Source organism: Euprymna scolopes, chromosome 25 (assembly GCF_053919585.1).
Source record: "Euprymna scolopes isolate OS-2025 chromosome 25, ASM5391958v1, whole genome shotgun sequence".
Classification (NCBI taxonomy): Eukaryota; Metazoa; Mollusca; class Cephalopoda; order Sepiida; family Sepiolidae; genus Euprymna; species Euprymna scolopes.
Genome location: NC_136506.1, coordinates 90,638,301 through 90,658,304, shown reverse-complemented (window position 1 = coordinate 90,658,304; position 20,004 = coordinate 90,638,301). Strand labels below are relative to the sequence as shown.

The window sequence follows — 20,004 nt, the reverse complement described above, 5'->3', positions numbered from 1 at the left end:
GAGCATTCTGACCCGACAATAGATGCCTGTGTAACCCCGTCGGCATTCAGCAATTAACAATTAGCAATAAACTAACCACTTTTCAAAGGAAGAAGGCAAAACCTGAGAGAGTGGACCTCTTAGAATGTCACAGGACCAACTTTCACACCGCAATCAACAGGGAACATGTCATTACAGAACATTTTTGGGGGCCCTGGGTTAAAAAGCTACAAGGCTATCTTATTGTACTCATTTTATTTAGTTTTATTGCCTTTGGTTTTGTTTGTGTATCAAATAATCTATATTGTCTATCCATTTTTCTAGTTCAGAAATCCATTAACATTTTAAAGTGCTTGGAAGAAAAAAAAAATGTTTCTAATGGATGTATCTTTTGAAGTTACTCAAGACATCCTCACTTTCAAATATCCTGACGAGCTGAGAGTATTTTTATTTATTTATTTTTTTGTTGCATTTTCACCCCCAACAAGAAACAGTGCCACTTTGATGTAGGGGGCTACTATCTGGAATATAATTTGTAGGGGTACTGTGTCGGGAGTTGAGCAGCAAGATGTCTGTTTACATTACACTTGAACTTCTGCATGTCAGTATGGTCAGAAACAGGGACCTGGAAAGGAATTCCAAAGTCTAGCAATTCTGGACAGAAACTATTAGAGTAGAAAAAGGGCTTTCTAGCATCTGGGGATCTCTACTGTGTAGGGGTGGAATTTTGCTACTTGTAGGGTTTGTCTGGGGTGTTTACATTGAGGGTGTACAAGGTCTTGTAGTTCATCGGAGTAGCAACCATTAAAATACTTCTAAAACGGGCAGGGATGCAACATTCGTTGATGGGACAGAAGTTGAACCCTAGCTGACAGTTTGAGACCTATTAGGTTGGTGGCTCTTTTGTATTGTGATACCTGTACTCTAGTCATCATCATCATCATCATCATCATCATCAATATATCGTATGAATCCAAAGATTCTGTTGTTGGCATTGGTTTCCCAGATATTTTTCTAGCCAGAATTATTTCTAGAAAGACATCAAATACTAAGGGGGAAGACCATACGAAGGTTGTTAACATCTTAAATGAATGTGATTTTTGTGGAACAAGAGGAGAGAGAAAGAAGTGATAGAGAGAAAGTGGAAGAAAGAGAAAGGGAAATAATACATGAGAGAGCGGGTATAAGGGAAATAGGTAGGGAGAGAGAGAGAGAGAGAGAAGTTAAAAACAAAGATGCTGCAAACGCTCTTTAATTCTATTTTGTTGTCCATGCTCTCCGGTCATCATCATCAACATGTATCTATTGTTGGCATTGGTTTCCCCGATATTTCAGATAATTATGGGAGGAACCGCATGAAGGTTGTCAACATCCTAAGTTAAGTGTTTTGTGGAATGAACTGGATTTGAACTTGGGACACTCGGGTTGTCAGTCTGTGTCATTAACGACTGTCAACTCCATGTTCTCTAAGTGATTTGTTTTTTGTATAGTCATGTCCGTCCGTCTGTATGTGAAAATATTTAACCGATAAACTTTTAAACCACTGATCATATAACAGTGAAATTAACAGGAAATAGTAATCCTACACCAAGGATGGTTTATAATGAGTAAAATCTTTGTTTGGATGGATGAATAACGCGTACAGAAATGTCAGCAAGTTGAAATGCAAAATGTTCATTTCAACTTGCCGACATATTTTATTCTGTGCATGACCAAATTCAATTCATTTCTTCAAGTCGTTTAATATTGAATATTATTTATCTCTCAATAGCTTCATTGGTAGGAGACAGGGCTAGAGTGCTGCATGTTTTGTTTTCAATTCTAGCTGATGGCACCAAAGGCATTTTTTTTTTTTTTTTTTTACTTTTGAAATCAGTACAATATATTAGGTACAATATAATATTCAATAGAGAATTGGCTCTGAAATAATAAATACAAAATGTATATAAATTAAAAAAATATATTTAAGCGTATTTTACAATCCGGCAAGGTCGGACGCCGTCCACTAGTGATAAATATAATTCTAAGAAAGTGTTGTAGTTTACTTGAAGGATTGTGTTAACTGTATAAATTATGTCTGAGACTTCAAAGGCAATGTAAGGTTATAGGCATCGAGTGAATTGAAAGAGTATCAGGTTAAAAATGAGATCATGATAGACATAAACAGTGTCTTTCATCTTAGTGTTTTTACAGTGTTAAAGTTTTTCTGATATTTTGAGGGTAAGCACCTCTTTTTCAAAATGTGTTTATATGAGATTCATGTACACCTTGAGTGTTGTGCGTTTATTGATTTCTCACTGTCAACGACTGTTGGTTTTCACTGGAATTTGGGTGGCAATAAACATCATCAAGGTCCCCGCATTCTTTGCACTCATCCAGTGGAGGTCTGGATAGTGTTTTTCCTCATCAGTACTTCCATCTTCATTGATCTCACACGATTATTTTGTGTGGTACCATTCGGGGCTGATGCCTTCTCTGGAGGTGGTATGGACACAGGTGGCACACCAAAGACAAAATATTATAATAATTATACTACTAATAACCTCATAAACTGTGTCCATACCACCTCCAATTTCACTTTTAAGTGAAATAAATATTAAAGAACCGATTTTTATAATCCTGGTTTTGCATCACAAAACTGACCTGTGGACCATATGTGGTCTGTGTTCAGATGTAGACAAGTGCGACTTTAGCATTTGATTCCAGCCTCAAATTAACGGCAGCTATATGCAAAGAAATCTACATTCACTTGTCTAGATGCTGTGAAATATTAGACCATTCAAACCTGCCGTAAGATAAATGTATTTTATATCAAATACATTCTCTCGGGAGTTTTAAATTATCTTTTAAGGAAACCGTTTTTTATTTCATTTTGAAACGTTTGAATCAGATGTCGCACAAAGTAGGACGTGGTAAAGTTCCTTAATGGAATCTGTGGGACAAATCCAACTTTTAGTTCTATTCAATCAAAACTTTTTTTTTGTGTCTATTGATTTCTTTCTTTTCTATATATATATATATATATATATATATATATATATATATATATATATATATTACCGCCTTGCCGTTTTGCTCTTAGACTTGTTTTTGGATAGATTCGAAGCATTTAAGTGGTTGCTTTCGCTGAAACAAGAGTGAACAGTAGAATTGGAAAGCAAGCACCTGATTTTGAATTGAATGCTTCGGCAATCTTGGAGAGGTGGGGAGGAATTGATGCCTTTTACCATTTTTTTTTTTTTTTTTTATAACATCAATACAATTCTCTTTTTCTTTTGTAACAAGTGATTCACTACTTAGCAAGGCCAGAAGGCCACTCAAGGATAAGTAATGTAAAGTGTTAGTGTAGTAATCGTTAATTCTTTTGTAAAATCAGCCTTTATGTCCTTACGTTTTGCATGGTAATGTTGGATGCAGTTTGCATTCATACTCGTTCAATCAAAATAGTCCTTCTAGACTGAGGCAATTTGAATTTTTGTTACCATCTAGTCCTCCTGTTTGAGGAGCAAGACCCCCCCCCTCCTCGTACTAAAAAAAAAAAAAATGTCCTTGTGTCTAATCTCCAATCTATGGTCGCCCCCCTTACTAGTCTTTCACAACAAAAAGCACTCGTCTAGCCAAAACCACTAGCAATAACACCCCCCCCATTCTCTATAGGTGCCTAAACATAAACGTGGATTCCATGAACAAGGCTTCTTTCCTAGAACTGTTTTTCTGTAGAAGTATGTTCTGCTGATTTTCAGCTGATTACAAGATTGTTTTCAAGTCCAATGTAAACATGTTTTTATTGAACGGTGCCCTTGAATAATTTAATTATACCAAATTTCTACTAACGATTACTATGCTATTGTCCCTATCCTTGAGTGGGCTCCGGACCTTGATAACTGGTGACTCATTTATATATATATATATATATATATAGTTCTGCTCTAGTGAGGAAAAAAAGTAAACGGCGCATTTAAAGCTCAGGAAATCATGCTGATATCAAATATTGGAATTGAAACTAAAAAAAAAAAAAAATGTCCGACTTATGATTGTTTACACCGCAATTAGTTTTAAAAACATTGACTCTGACTCCTGCAAAAAGTGCCAACTCCAAGTGTCAGTTTTCAGTAAAAAAAAAAAAAAAAAGTATGTAATTGAAATTTCTTATCAAAAGGAAACTCACATTTTGAGGAGGATTTTTTTATGTTTTTTAGAAACTGACATAAAAAAAAAACTATTACATTTGGAAACTTTTGGTTGGTTGTTTTTGTTTTATGGCATATCAACCCTTTTCAGGTTATTCAATGCCGAATCCAAAGATTTTGAAGAAAGATTTTTTAATAGAATATATTTGTTGTTTTCAAGTCGGTTTCTATTTAACCCATAGTTGGGACCCTAACAGGTACTACCACTCCAGGTCAGAGTGGCAATTATGGCAATTAAAGGGTGGCTCCACACTCCCCAAAGCCCGCAGGCTGGGGCTTCACCATTGGATATAGTTTAAGGTCTCATATCCAGGACCGGAAACCTTTGGAAGTGTGCATGTGTAACGCTTACGATAAGCCCCCCCCCTTTTTTTTTCTTTGAAATATTTATATTAACAGGATTCATCCGGCGTTGCTTAGGTGGGGATATATTGGTAGTCAGAAATAACTTCGAATATAGTCATGTTTACAATTTATTTTGCCCTGAAAGAAAAGTTTTAAAAAATTAACATTTATATTATGAAGTCAAGTAATTAAAAAAAACAAAAACAAAAAATAAAACCTTAGTGCTGTAGTGTTTTCTTAAAAAATAAAATAAAATAAAATAAATAAAAAATACTTGTTGATAGACAGCTGTAGGCAACTGGCTTGAATGAATGGAATACTAAAAAAATATGCACACAGTATTAGTTTATATCCATGAAATAATAATCTATTAATATAAAAGCGAAAATGTAGGTATGTTTGTATGTGTGTTCGCTTTTTCTGTATGTCTACAAAAGGCTTTTTTCAGAGAAGCGGTCGGTCGCTTCACAACTTTTTAAAACTTTTTATATCACATATAAATTGTAATATGTCAGTTAACAACGAAGCTCGCCTGTCTATTTAATTTGCTCGATTTCGGGAAGATAAATATTCAACATTTGTTGCTCGCCGCATGTGGGTTAGTCTTTTTCCTATAACATCTTGGGGGGGGGCGTTCAGCGGTAAATGAAGGTACTATCCCGCAGTCAAACTTGACCTCATTAACTCATTAAAACGGGCACCTGCCAAATCCAAGTAATTGAATAAATTCAAACATGTTTCCATTAGCATCTCACGGTGGGGCAATAGTTAACGTCGCACGTTTTTTTTTTTTCACACTTTAATTTACAACTTTGCCTCAAGGGTTCGGGTTCGATCCTCATATTTACTTTTTTTTTAACCCCCCCCCCAAACACACCTCCAAACACCCGAGCAACGCCGGGTTCCCCTCGCTAGTCTATCTATAATATAAACCCGTCTGTTTAAATGTATGTATGTTTGTTTGTTTGTTTGTATGTCTGCCTAAAACTTTCAACAGAGGCGATGGATTTTCATGAGAACGGTATTGTTTTGAAGCTCGGCCCTTCGAACAACAAATATTGAAAAATTGGCTAAAAGCATTAATTCCTTCACCCTCAACTGGACACTTCTACAAGTAGGGATCACTCTTTTCGATTGTCTAGCCTTACTTCAAACCTACGTCACTTCCAGTTTGGCGATGGGCGCAACAGCAAAGATGTCGCTTTTTTGTTGTTGTTTTTTTTTTTTTTTTTTTTTTTTTTTTTTTCACATTCTTTTCCTCTTTCGTGATACGGGTTCAAGCCTGTCTGCTTACTACCACTTTTAAAAAATTTTTTTGCTAAACACACACCTCCAGGCTAGTACAATTTATATAAGCAAAAAGTGAAAAATCTTTGTTTTTCTCTCTCTACTTGACGTAATTAAAGACCTGGATTATTCGAACTACTATTCTCTTTTTAAGTGTTATTCACACAATGTTTCGGCCGATGTAACCTCTGATTTTCTTCAGGTGTATCTTGTTGAACTCGAGAATTATTCTATCGAGTTTGAGAATCTCTATGGAATTTCGAACGGAATATTGTGCGAATAACTCGAGAAAAGACTGCATGCATGCAGCGGCCCGCCTGTTTTTAACAGCGTCGGCGACCGCTCTTAGGAAGACAAGTAAAGAGGGTAATTTCCTGTTACACCCCCAGATCCAAACAGAAAGTATCCCCCCCCCTCCGTGAATCAAACACGCCCCCAGGTACAAACCTGTAAATTTCTGTGCGGCACATACAGCATCTAGCCTTCCCAAACGGTCACACCCATCTGGTATTTGCCAGGCTCCTCGTTGCTTAACAAGTGATCTGTTGAGAACTGGTGTGTCAATGTGATTGTGCCTTATAATAAGATAAGTCCAAATAATGAAAATGATATAAATTTTCAAGCCTCATCTAAAAAATTCAGAACCGTGATTAGATTTTCAATGAATCGTGAACGACTTTCGATAATAACCAACAAAATAAGTTGATATGGCGTAAAACAAAACATTGTGAAAAAATAATTCATGATTAAAAAAAAAAAAAAAAAAAAATTGTTAAAATTAATCTTTTTTTTTTTTTATATTATTTAAAAAATTTTGTTTTCTTTCATATTTGTAGATGTCAACTCCACACCCAATCAAGACGAGGCACACAGATCGTACAGCACCAACCAAATTAAAGAAAACCTTGGGAAGATCTTTCAGTATGCCAGAAAACTTAAACAAAATTCACAAACGGCGCCGACTTCATCCTTCAGGTAAATTAACTACCAGGATTTTTTTTTTTTTTTTTTTTTTATGAAAATCGCTCCAGACAAGACATGGAGCCATCTGTAATATAGATCTCACCTGTCTGTTTAAATCTATGTATGTTTGTATGCCTGCCTAAAACTTTTGTCAGCGGATTTTCACAAGATCGGTATCGTTTTGAAGCTCGAACCTTCGGACAACTAATATCGATAAATTGGCCAAAAACATTTATTCCTTCACCCTCAACTGGGCACTTTTCCACAGAGAGGGGAATGAAACACTTGTGAACGGGTGCTTCTGTCAAAAGCTGGTTACGTCAACCACCTTAAGTCGCACAAAACTCCTGTTCAGGTTAACTTTGCGTCTATTAGTCTGAACCAAACGATCTGTTTAATATGCAGCAAAGTGTGCAAGTCTACTGCTGGTTTGAAAAGACATGTGATTGTTCATAAGAATACACTTCAGCCTCCAGAGGAAGTCAACTCAGTAGAAATTGCTCAATTTGTATGTCACATGTGCTTCAAGATGTACAAATCTGCGGCGGGACTGCAGAGTCATCTAAGATTGCATTGAAAATCAGATGGGGAGGAACTCAATATGATGGCAATCATCTGGAAAGATGCAGCAATCATGATGTCTGTAGGAAAAAATTAAAAAAGTATCTTTAGGCACGTATGAATAACACCTCTGATGTAGCAAAAAGTATATTTGGATGGGGAGGCTATTGCGGTTGTTCAAAAGTTTTTGTTACATTTTATGCCATTGGAGCACAAGGTGGAGCAGGTGCTGGTTTGAATGCAAGTGTTATGCGTGGACTTTTGCCATTATCATCCAGCAGTGTTAGTCTGTCTTACAAGGAAAGAATTTATCAGGAGTGTATAGACAGCATGATAATGTATGAAAGTTAAGCCTGAGCAGTAAGGGTTGAAGACATGCGTTGCATGGAAAGAAATGATATGAGAATGATAGAATGGTGCGTAGTGTGAATAATAAAAAAAAAACAGGCTTAGATCTGATGACTTCAGAGGAAGATTCGGTAATAAAATTCAAGTATATTTGATACAAATAAACTTTGGTCTGTGTCTGACTTGTCCATCATATTTCCGTCATAAATATCCAACAGTCTTTGGGGATTGCTTTGATGTATACTATGTTGTAGGTAACCCTATATATGAAAATCTGGAGGTTAAAATTCTGTAAGCTCATTAAGGCTCACATTTTCTACTGATGAAATGATCACCAAAGTGTCCCTGCATATCCATGGGAGCTAATTCATACTAATAAAATTATCGCTACAAAATAACAAAAATATTATGACATAACTTGATAAATGATAAATTACGATGTAATTTCAGTCAGGCAAATTGTGGCATAATGGTTAATGCATTTAACTGCAAACTTTGTTGTTTTAGGCTTGAATCCTGGCATAATTAGCCACACTGAAGAGCTCTACTACAGTGAAACACATGTCCATGGATAACTATTTCATAACTGGTGTAGTGGGTCTGACGATTTAAAACTTGAAACCTGCAGTAAACTCTGATCATCACTGATAACCCACCTCAAAACATGTATACATTTTAGAGATGTACTAGCAGGGACAGCTGATATTGCCCGGGATTAAATGAGGATCAACAAATGTTCGACACTTCCTATACTTTATCATCCAAATCGGTGAAATCGGTCATTTTTCAATGAAATTGATTGTAGTTGGTAATTCACCACAATGCGCTGGGAGAAAACTTCCCATGCTTACCTACAGTGACTTAGTTCACAATACATTGTAGTCTATAATGCATTGTAGAAAACCTACTGTTGATTTTGTAAATTTATTTTATATAATGGTTTGAATTAAAGCTTAAAATGCAAAATTCAAGTATCATGGTTCAATTGTTGGTTGATTAGTTGTTTTTGTTTTATGGCATATCAACCCTTTTCAGATTATTTAATGCCGAATCCATTTATTTTGAAGAATTTTTTTTAAATAGAATATATATATATATATATATATATATATATTCTATTTTCAATCGGTTTCTATTTAACCCATAGTTGGGACCCCAACAGGTACTACCACTCCAGGTCGGAGTGGACCTGGGAGCAATGGCAATTAAAGGGTGGCTCCAAACTCCCCAAAGCCCGCAAGCTGGGGCCTCACCATCGGATATAGTTTAAGGTCATATCCAGGACCATGGTTCAATTGTGCTCTAAACAGAAACATTCATTTCGAATGCACCCCTATCTTACCAAAGAACCAACTGTTGATTTTAGATGCCAGGCCCTGCTGCCTATGCAGTAATAAAACTTCTTAAATGCAGTTGAAATGTTAGATTGTATAAGGGTGTTAATTTTGATTAAAATGAGACTGTTTCTTCCTTAATGGAATTTTTACAACTGCAGTAGAACACTAAGATACGGTGGCTTTAGGATGTTTTTTTTCTGGTTACGTTGTGGAATAGTGTTTTTCCGACCTCTGGTTACAGTATTTTCCCTGCCGTACGGTGTTATTTATAATGTTATTTGATTATGTACATGTGCATTATATACTGTACTATATTTTGTTACTGATTTTTAATGCCGTATCGGGTTTCTACTGCATTGATTTTCAATACTTATCAGAGGCATTCCGATACAAAACCTATCTAAGAACATTCCTAGACACAAAGTAGATTTGTGTGAAATTATTTAAAAAAAAAAAAAAAATCGGCCCAAACGTTTCGAAGTCCATAGGGAATGAACTCACACACGCACAAAGTACCTTTTTATATATGAGTAAAGATTTTCTTTTGTGTGTGTGTGTGTGTGTATATATATATACTTTTATTTTAGATGTACTGTTATATTCAATTTTATGTATATTATTTTTTAAAATCTTTTTATTCTGTAATTATTTTTACCGGCATGTATCTTTTTTATCAAGGGGTGAGGGGTCCTTTCTATTCTTCCCTTTTTTATATATTTTGATTCCTTTTTTTCTTTTTTTTTTTTTTTTTTTTTTCGTGGATATGCATCTACGTCTATCGTATCCATTTTGATTGCTTAATTCTTTACCACATTTGTGTAGGTTTTATGACCCCTTTTCCAAGTTAAAATCCCCTGCATATGTCTGACTTTCATTGACTAAACTGTCCATTATAAAAGCTACACATTTATGAATCATTCTAACATCTTTCGGCAGACTAGTCTGGTCGGTGGTGGCGGTAGGTAGGAAACCCTTCCTCAACCGAAGCTCAGTTCCCTCCCAATCCCTTGAACTTTGCTTTGTCATGTTCTTTGATGGTGACTCATCTGATGACATCTGAGTGCTTTTTCGCACCTGATTTAGGAATTGTGCTGAATAATCAGACCTCCCCCAGCCCCGTTGTACCCCTTTTCGTTACCCATTATTTAGGATCTAATTACGTGAGGAAAAAAGTGTTAGCTACCCCCCCCCTCTTCACTGCATCTTTACTCAAAGTTCAACAACTTACCGAGAAACCCAAATTCCGATTAGATCACTTTCATTAATAAGCCATTTGTGTGTATCATTGCTCAAAACTAACTTGATCTCTGATTTTTGAAATTTTCACGTGCGGATCAACAAATGTGTTCAATTTTGTTTGTTTTGCTGACAAGTTTTGTGTTAATGGTTTTTGATTGAGCCGAGTTTGACTGGAATGAGTAATGTTGTTTGTAATTAAATAACAATTATTCCTTCTTTTGTTTTCCACTCTTTTTTCCTTTCTTTTCTTTTTTCCTTTCTTTTCTTTTTTCCTTTCTTTTCTTTTTTCCTTTCTTTTCTCTTCCTTTTTCCTTCCTTTCTTTTTTCTGTGTTCTTTTTCTTTTCCGTTCTTTCTTTTTCGTTTTTTCTTCCTTTTTTCTCTTTTTCTTTCTGTTTCCCTTTCTATTTTCCCTTTCCCTTTTTATTTCTTTTTCAATTTCTTTTTTCTCTTTTTCCTTCCTTTCTTTTTTTCTTTTTTTTTCTTCCTTTCTTTTTCCCCCCTTTTTTCTCTTTTTCCTTCATTTTCTCCTTTTTTCCTTCATTTTCTCCCTTTTTCCTTTCTCCTTTTTTCCTTTCTCCTTTTTTCCTTTCTCCTTTTTTTCCTTTCTCCTTTTTTCCTTTCTCCTTTTTTCCTTTCTCCTTTTTTCCTTTCTCCTTTTTTCCTTTCTCCTTTTTTCCTTTCTCCTTTTTTCCTTTCTCCTTTTTTCCTTTCTCCTTTTTTCCTTTCTCCTTTTTTCCTTTCTCCTTTTTTCCTTTCTCCTTTTTTCCTTTCTCCTTTTTTCCTTTCCTTTCTCCTTTCCTTTTCTTTCTCCTTTCCTTTTCTTTCTCTTTTCCTTTTCTTTCTCTTTTCCTTTTCTTTCTCTTTTCCTTTTCTTTCTCTATTCCTTTTCTTTCTCTATTCCTTTCTCCTCTTTTCCTTTCCTTTCTACTTTCTCTCCTCCCCCTTTCCTCTCTTTTCCCCCCTTTCCTCTCTTCCCCCCCTTTCCTCTCTTTTCCCCCCTTTCCTCTCTTTTCCCCCCTTTCCTCTCTTTTTCCCCCCTTTCCTCTCTTTTTCCCCCCTTTCCTCTCTTTTTCCCCCCTTTCCTCTCTTTCCCCCCCTTTCCTCTCTTTCCCCCCCTTTCCTCTCTTTTTCCCCCCTTTCCTCTCTTTTTTTTTTACTTTCTGTATCCATTTATTTATTTAGTTTTATTTATTTTTTTCTGCATGGCTCTTTTGCTCTTCTCCCCCCCCCCCCACACACACACCTTTTCTCTTCCGCTTAAATTCACTTATCTTTCTTTGTGTTCGGACTCCAGCTTGCATTCATGGATGAAATCTCCTAATGATCCGTTAAATGCCTTCCTAGAGACTTTCCTAAAAATCATCCTCAACTCCAAGATGAAATAATTCTTTGATAAATCCACTTACTCTAATGTCTCTTCGAAAACGAATTTGTGCCAAATGCCTTATTTGATTAGCGTCTCAATAATATCTTAGCAAGCGGGATTGTTTTTTGTTTTTTCTTTCAAGATAATAATTTAATGACTGTAGAATTTATATTGATTATTTTCTTGAATTATTTTCTCTGATGTTTTTACTTTTTGTAGATTAAAAAAAAAATTGTAAATCTTATATATATATAAAAAACAAGCAAACTATGGAGATGAAATATTAATATCCTTTTCTCTTTTGAAAATTTGTGGCGCGATTTTAGGTGCTTGTCTACGACTGGGCCTATAAAAAAAAAAAATTTTATTTTCAAGAAAAATCTTTAAAAAGCTTTATGATGTATGTACCTGTCACTGCACGAAAATGTCATATTCCAAAAATTACGTAAATCGATCAAGTAGTTTTTTTTATTTAAAAAATTTAAATATTATAACAAATTCTATCGGAGAAAAACTTGACGCCATGTTTATTTTCAGTGATACACTACTAGCGACATCTTTTGGTAATTAAGAGAATGTAAGATCAACAAGGGCAGACAATCGACTTTTCACCCATTCCAGCAAACGATTTTCCAATGTTACTTTTTAAAAAAAGTGGTGGATTACTTTTCTATAATAAATTAACGTATAATGAGCACCCACTTTATGGCCACCTGTTTAAGAAAAAAGGGGGTTTTACGTATCTCCCCCCCCCCAATGTAAACACAGACTTTTTGTTGGGGTGGGGGTCAACGTGTGGATGCTCGTTTCACGTAAGATTGTCTTGATTGTACGTTGGCCCCCATCCTTTGCACCCAAGCAGGTGGCCATAAAGTCGATTGTCTGCCCTTGTTGATCTTACATTCTCGTAATTACCAAAAGATGTCGCTAGTAGCGTATCATGGAAAATAAACATGGCGTCAAGTTTTTCTCCGATTGAATTTGTCATAATGTTTAATTTTTTGAAATAAAAAAAAAAAAAAAATTTACGTAATTTTTGGAATATGACACCTTCGTGCGGTGACAGGTACATACATCATAAAGCTTTTTAAAGATTTTTCTTGAAAAAAAATTTTTTTATAGGCCCAGTCGTAGACAATCACTCGATTTTATTATTGTGGTTAGATTTGTTTTTAATTTAATCACTTAAATCTGTCACTTTAGCTGTATCTACATGGCCTTATCCTGAATTCAGTGAAGTAATGTTTGAGGGTTTTTTTGTTTGTTTTTTTTGTTTTTTTTGTTGCATGTTTATAACTTACACAGAAAAAAAGTTGTAGGGGAGACAACCCTTTTGTTTTTAAAATCAATATAGAACTTGATTCTTTTCCTGAAGATTTTTCGGTGGTTCAACAAATATATTTCATAATATTGATTGTCTGGTCTAAGTACTTTGTAAAATAAATTGTAGTGCGTGTGTGTGTGTGTGTGTGTGTGCAACTACATGACAGTAGCAAAATTCCAAATTTTTTATATTGAATTTCAAGGCAAACCAATGGTGTTTACTTAATTGTCATGTTACAGCAATGAATATATCTCAAAATTACAACAAAAAAAAATATATATATTAAAAAAAAAAAAGTTTTTTGGATGAAAATTAACCTAAAATGTTTAGCTGAAAAATCAAAAGGAAGTAATTAGTAACTATTGTCAATTTTTTAAGAAACTTTGCGTTTTGTCTTTTTTTTTTTTTAGCATAACTGAATTACTTTCCTTGTTATGTCACGTGTTCCCAAAGAAATATGGCAAATTGAATCGATAAAGATCGAAAAGGGGGTGTTTGGTTTTTTTAATCATGCAGTAATATTTATGTACTTCTGACATGCTAAATGAATAGATATTATTGCTTTTAATTGAAATCGACACAAATGTCAATGAATACCATTGTTGTTTGCTTTATTTTATTTATTTATTTTGCTTTTTTAATCAATTTTTTGGTAATTTATCTAATTTTAGATAAACACGACATCAGATCAAATTCGGTGGCCATTTTGTTTTAATTTAGTTTACGTAATGTTAACACATTTCAAGGATGTATTTCTCAATGTTACATGCGTAATACTAAATGGATTTCAAATGAAAATAATTCCTCATTTAGTAATATTAAAAAAAAAAAAAAGAAACGGCATAAAACCATTTTTAACGTCTTTGCTGAATCTTTATCGCATTCTTTGACAGCGATTAGAGGATTGAGCATGATTAACAAGTTGAAACGAAGTTGGTGTCTGAAAAGAATTTGTTGACATCACATAACTGAAAATTCGCTTGTCAACAACAAAACGTAATTCATTAGCTAAAAAGTATTTAATCAGACGACTATTTTGAAAATAGGCATTATGCAGCCATTTTTCTTTTTGCAGCCATTTTTCTTTTTGCAGCCACTATAAATAAAAATCCTAAAACAATTAAAATACTTTTAGGTTGTGGTTGAATTTGCTATTTTAAAATTGCAAATAGTCATTTTTTTTTTTTTAAATTTTATACTAGCAAACTGCTCAGCGTTGCCCGGTTGTAAACTACACATAAATATTATATTTTAATTCATATAGAAATTGAGACATGTGCATGAGAGTATTGTTTTTTTTTTTGTTTTTTGTTTTTTTCTAAACAGTTCACTTGTAAGAAAAAAAGTACTCGAGCTGAGATCGAAACTAAAACCTAAAGACAGAGACTCAACTATGATAACCATTAGGTCAGCTTGACACACTCTTTAAAGGGTGCTTTAAAACCTACTTATTCTTAACATAAGGACTCGTGTGAACCATTCACGCACGTGTATTTGCGAAACAGTTGAGATAAAAACCTGATGACCCGCACATACCAATTTTTCAAATTTTTACCTCTTACAGCCCTTATTTCCAGATGAAAACCGATTTAAAGTTTTCCACCTGTCTGAATACTCCATATACCAAATTTCTAGTCTGTAGATAAAAAATTTGTTTAGTGTATAGGTTGAGAAATGCCATATATATATATATATATATATATATATATATATTAAGTAATGTGATTGATAATTTAAAAATCAAATTATAATTAAATTAAAAATCCGTTTCATAAGAAGGAACAACAACAAAATCAATTATCTGTACGATCGTTTCAGAAAACAATGCTTTTTATTGTGGTAGACATCAAGTTACGTACAATAATTATTACATATATTTTTTTAATAAGCAAGGTCTCCTCGTCAGCAAATTTTGAAGGGTTTTTATTAAATTTAAGACACCATAAATAAACCTAGCATTAAAAGTAAGGCAGATGTATCGTATTATGTGTTCATCAACGTTTCGTCTTTATTTCGAGACTTCTACAGACTAGAAATTTGGTATATGGAGTATTCAGACAGGTGGAAAACTTTAAATCGGTTTTCATCTGGAAATAAGGGCTGCTAAGAAGTAAATAAAGACGAAACGTTGATGAACACATAATACGATACATCTGCCTTACTTTTAATGCTAGGTTTATTTATGGTGTCTTTTAAATTTAATAAAAACCCTTCAAAATTTGCTGACGAGGAGACCTTGCTTATTAAAAAAACTATATGTAATAATTATTGTACGTAACTTGATGTCTACCACAATAAAAAGCATTGTTTTCCGAAACGATCATACAGATAATTGATTTTGTTGTTGTTCCTTCTTATGAAACGGATTTTTAATTTAATTATAATTTGATTTTTAAATTATCAATCACATTACTTAATATTGAATTAGCTCTAGGATATTTACCTATCGAGCTTATTATATATCTAAATCACAACGAGCACTTTCTCTTTCCTGTATTTTAATTAAACTAGTAATTTCACTGTTACATTGAAATACACTCAGCTCTTTAGACTATTGTTCTAATCTCCTTTAAATTATATATATATATATATATATATATATATATATATATATATATATATATATATATATATATATATATATATATTAAGATACTTTTTGAAATTGAGAAATGTTACTCAAAATTTTGTTTAAAACTTCACATCGCGGTTTACTGGCTTTGAAATAGACCTAGAAAACTATTTATCTTTCAAGGAATTTTTACAATGAATTTATTTAACTTCGAAATTTAGGTGAATTTGTCAGTTTTCGAATGTCACCATGGAAACATTTTTCATTATAACTTTTTTTTCAAGTGTACAATTTTTTTTTTTTTTTTAAATAAAACTTAGGCTTTAATCCTTAATCTTTCATATACAAATCGTTAACCTACAAAAAAAAAATGATGATAAACCGGCTTTAAAAACTGTCCCCCATCTTTTTTTCGCCATTATTGCCAGTATGTAATTTCAGTGTTATGCGACTAGTAGTTGAAGAGTTTATCGGTTAAATATGTACACACACATACATATATATACTGTTTTATTTACAGTTTTTTTATTAAAATGTAATAATTGGAATTATCCTCTTAGAGTTAGTTAGAAAGGTGGAGGTTATTCTCCCCGTTCTCTTCCAAGGAGAGAAACTTGGAGAGTGGAAGAGGGTTCATGTTGTGTAATTAGGGCTGCAAATGAACGGACTCAAACAGTTTGGATGTTACAAGTTTGATATACTAGTACACACGTATCACCTATCTGAAAATGTGTGGCGTTAGATAAGGGAGATGGGGTGGGGGGTCATTGTCTCCATTAAAGAGCTATAATTATGCATTGTATAGAAACAGATTCACCAGGTCTCATCTTTCAAACCCAAAAGTAGAAGCTGTTTCTCTAAAAATGAGTTGCAGCAGAAACATGTATGCGTATATGTAGCCAATGTTTGTATAAATAAATATACTATCATTATACTTTGCTTATTATTGAGCACTTTTGATGAATACCGGAGTTTCAGTGAATTTACAAATGGGAAACTATAACAATGCAATCAATATATATATAGTTTTTTTTTTTTTTTTTAATTTATTTAAATTTAGTCCCTTTTTGGCTGGGATTGTCTTATATAAAAAAATTACCTCCTCAAAATATTTTGTAAGACTTGATACCACAGGATTCAATAATCTCTGTTCCTATTTACCTCAAGATTCTAATATTTATATATCTATAAAAGTGAAAATGTCTCTCTGTACATTTCCCTACCAAATAACTCTGTCAATTTTCAGTCTACAGACTCAAGATTTGACGTAAAGGGTATTGAGATTTGGGAAAATCTTTTTAATCGGTTTTCAGCCAGAAATTTGGCTGTCAAGGGGTCAAAGTTCAATGATTTGACCTTTGAAAACTCTACCAAACTCCTCTGCAAATTTTGGGTCTAAACACTTGAAATTTTAGATGTAGGTTACTTGGACATGGATCAAACTTTTTAATTTGATTTGAACCCAAAACAAATGTTAAGGCGTCAAAATTGGGGTCCAAGTTTTAAAAAAATTTGACTTCTGTGGTCTCTATCAAATTACTCAGCTAACTTTTGGTCTAAACATTTGAAATTTTTCATAAAGTGTATTCAGACATAGGGCAAGCTTTTTAATCAGTTTTTGGCCGAAATTTTGGCTGCCAAGGGGTCAAATTGAAAAGATTTGACCATTGCAGTCTCTAGCAACATATTCTGCCAATTTTGGGTCTAAACATTTGAAATTTTACATAAAGGTATTCAGTCATGCAGCAAGCTTTTTAATCAGTTTTTGGGAAAAAATTTGGCTGCCAAGAGGTCAAAGTTTACAGAGTTGGCCTTTGTAGACTCTACCAAACTTCTCCGCCAATTTTGGGTCTAAACACTTGAAATTTTAGATGTAGGTTACCTGGACACGAGTCAAACTTTTTAAAATATATATACATATACCCAAAGTTATGAACAGTACATAGGGCCTGAGTAAAACCGGGCTGAATTGCTAGTATATATATATATATATATATAATATTAGAATACAGGTTGTATAACGCTCTAAACATGAAGTCCAAATAAATAGTAATATCAGTATTTATAAAACGATTCCAAGCAGATAAAGAAAGCTCAATATGCTAGATATAGCAAATAATATAAATGGAAATTCTTAGTTAAATTATGTAAAATTACAAAATTTATGGTTTGATAAATGAGTACAGATAATTATTAAATTCAACCCAGGGACTTTCAATAAATGCCTCATCTCATCAGAGGAAATGTTCGTAGCAAAGTAGATAATTATGAATTTTTCTTATTAGCACATAGATTGAAACAATTTTTTTATGATTAAGCGGCGGCAGCTAATTTCTCGTTTCCTCTTCCCTTTGGTACCATGTATGATGGATTGGCGCCACAGGCACCGGTCCTGAGATATTGTTTCCCAGTACTACTGTTTAGTACTGTTGTTTTCTTTTTCTTCTACTACTACTACTACTACTACTACTAATAATAATAATAATAATAATAATAAGTTTAATGTCCATTTTACATGCTGGTATGTGTTCAATGGCTTTTAGAAACTGACTTCCCAATGAACCTATTTCTGGCCAGTTGATTATAGTACGCTAACGTCTTCCCTAATTTTCTGCGGAGCGCTACCGGAAGCATTACAAAGTAAATCAATTCCTTAGCCTTTTTTTGTTGTTCAGTATTTATATTCTGAAGCGATTTATTGAAACAATTTTTTTATAATTCGGTGGCGGCCAATTTCTCGTATCCGAGAATTTCAGTTTCCTCTTCCCTCAGTGTTTGGATCGCAGATCGCTTCTCAGACCAATCTGAGCGTGGAATTTGCATGGGCAGAGAAGGCAAGCAATGCATGGCAGGGGGCGTTGTTGTTCAGCACGATTTTTTCTTGCCTGCCTCTTGATCTCCACCAGTCTTCTTCTTTCTGCCTCGTATCCTTTGGTACCATGTATGATGGATTGGCGCCAATGTTGTTTCCCAATATCAAATCCAGTGTTTTTTAGGATGGATTTGAGTTGGTCCTTATATCACAGTAGAGGGCGGCCGATAGGTCTTTTTCCTGTGGCTAGCTCCGAGTACATGGTTTGTCGAGGTAGTCTGTTTTCATCCATTCTGAGGATATGCCCCAACCAACAGAGTCTGTGCCTCATGGTGGTGGCCTCAATACTACAGCTGTTTGCTCTCTCAAGAACGCTTGTGTTGGTTACATAGTCATACCATTTGATGTTCAGTATAGCTCGAAGTTTTTGTTGGTGGAATTTTTCAAGTTCAATGAGATCACTTTGTTATATAGTCCAGATCTCACACCTATACAGAAGCGTAGGCATAACAATCGCGTGGTATACCATGAGTTTAGTTTTTATGGAAAGATGTTTATTATTGAAGACGCGCTTCGTCAGTTTACCGAAAGCTCCATAGGCGAGGCCAATTCGGCTTTCTATTTCATTCTCATTTGAGCACTTTTCTGATATTATGCTACCGAGATATGGAAAGTGATCTACTTGCTCAAGAGGAGTGTCATATATATGAATGCTTACGTCCTGTAAGATGGTATTGGGTACTGGTTGTACTAACACTTTTGTCTTACCAATATTAACAGAGAGTCCGAAACGATGGTAGGCTGCCGTGAAGTTGTTTACAGATCTCTGGATGTCTTCTTTGGAATGGCTAAGGACCATGTTTTCATCTGCATATTGAAGCTCTAGTATGTGTTGGAATTTCACAAGGCTTTGAGATTTTAGTCTAGCAGGCTTGAAAAGTCCTCCATCATAACAGTACCTAATGTCCACCCCCGGGTTATTTGGGGGAAGTTCGTGCAGCATTGCAGCAAGATATAAGGAAAAAAGGGTAGGTGCAAGAACACAACTTTGTTTTAGTCCACAGGTAACTGGAAACTTTTTTGTTTCCTTTCCTTAGTGCGATACATATCCTGACATGCCTTCATGCAGTGCCTGGATGTGTTCTACAAAATGGATCGGGCAACCAAATTGCTTGAGAACTTTCCACATTGCACCTCTTGGAACGCTATCGAATGCTTTTTGCAGGTCATAAAATACAAGATAAAGGGGTTTCTGTTGTTCCCTGCTTTTCTCCTGCAGCTGTCTCACACAAAAAATCATATCTATTGTTCCTCGAGAGGCACTGAAGCCACACTGAGATTCTGGGAGGACGGATTCCGTGACTTGCAGCAAGCGATTCAGTAGTATGTGCGCAAAGATTTTTCCCATTATGGACAAAAGGACAATCCCACGGTAATTGCCACATGATTTTCAGTCACCCTTTTTGAAGATGGTTACTATTACTGCGTCTTTCAGATCCTTTGATACTTGACGTTCTTCCCACATCTTAAGAATGAGAGTGAATAGTCTTGTTTTCAGATGTTGTTCACCATGGTGGATAAGTTCGAAGGGGATATTATCAGGCCCTGGGACTTTATTTACTTTCATTTGCGCCATCGCAATTAGAAATTCTGTAAATGATGGTGGTGCATTCATCCATA

General features: G+C 34.4%; 1 protein-coding gene across 6 annotated transcripts in view; it reads left to right on the top strand.

Moving 5' to 3' along the window:
• LOC145247503 (uncharacterized) overlaps positions 1-20,004 on the top strand; it is a 1,258,807-nt gene that overhangs the window by 1,111,498 nt on the left and 127,305 nt on the right. For all 6 annotated transcript variants that reach the window (XM_080109320.1, XM_080109319.1, XM_080109316.1 and 3 more), the window contains one exon: positions 6,638-6,776. In XM_080109320.1, the coding sequence (XP_079965446.1) occupies positions 6,638-6,776 (139 nt within the window). The remainder of the gene's footprint in view (positions 1-6,637; positions 6,777-20,004) is intronic.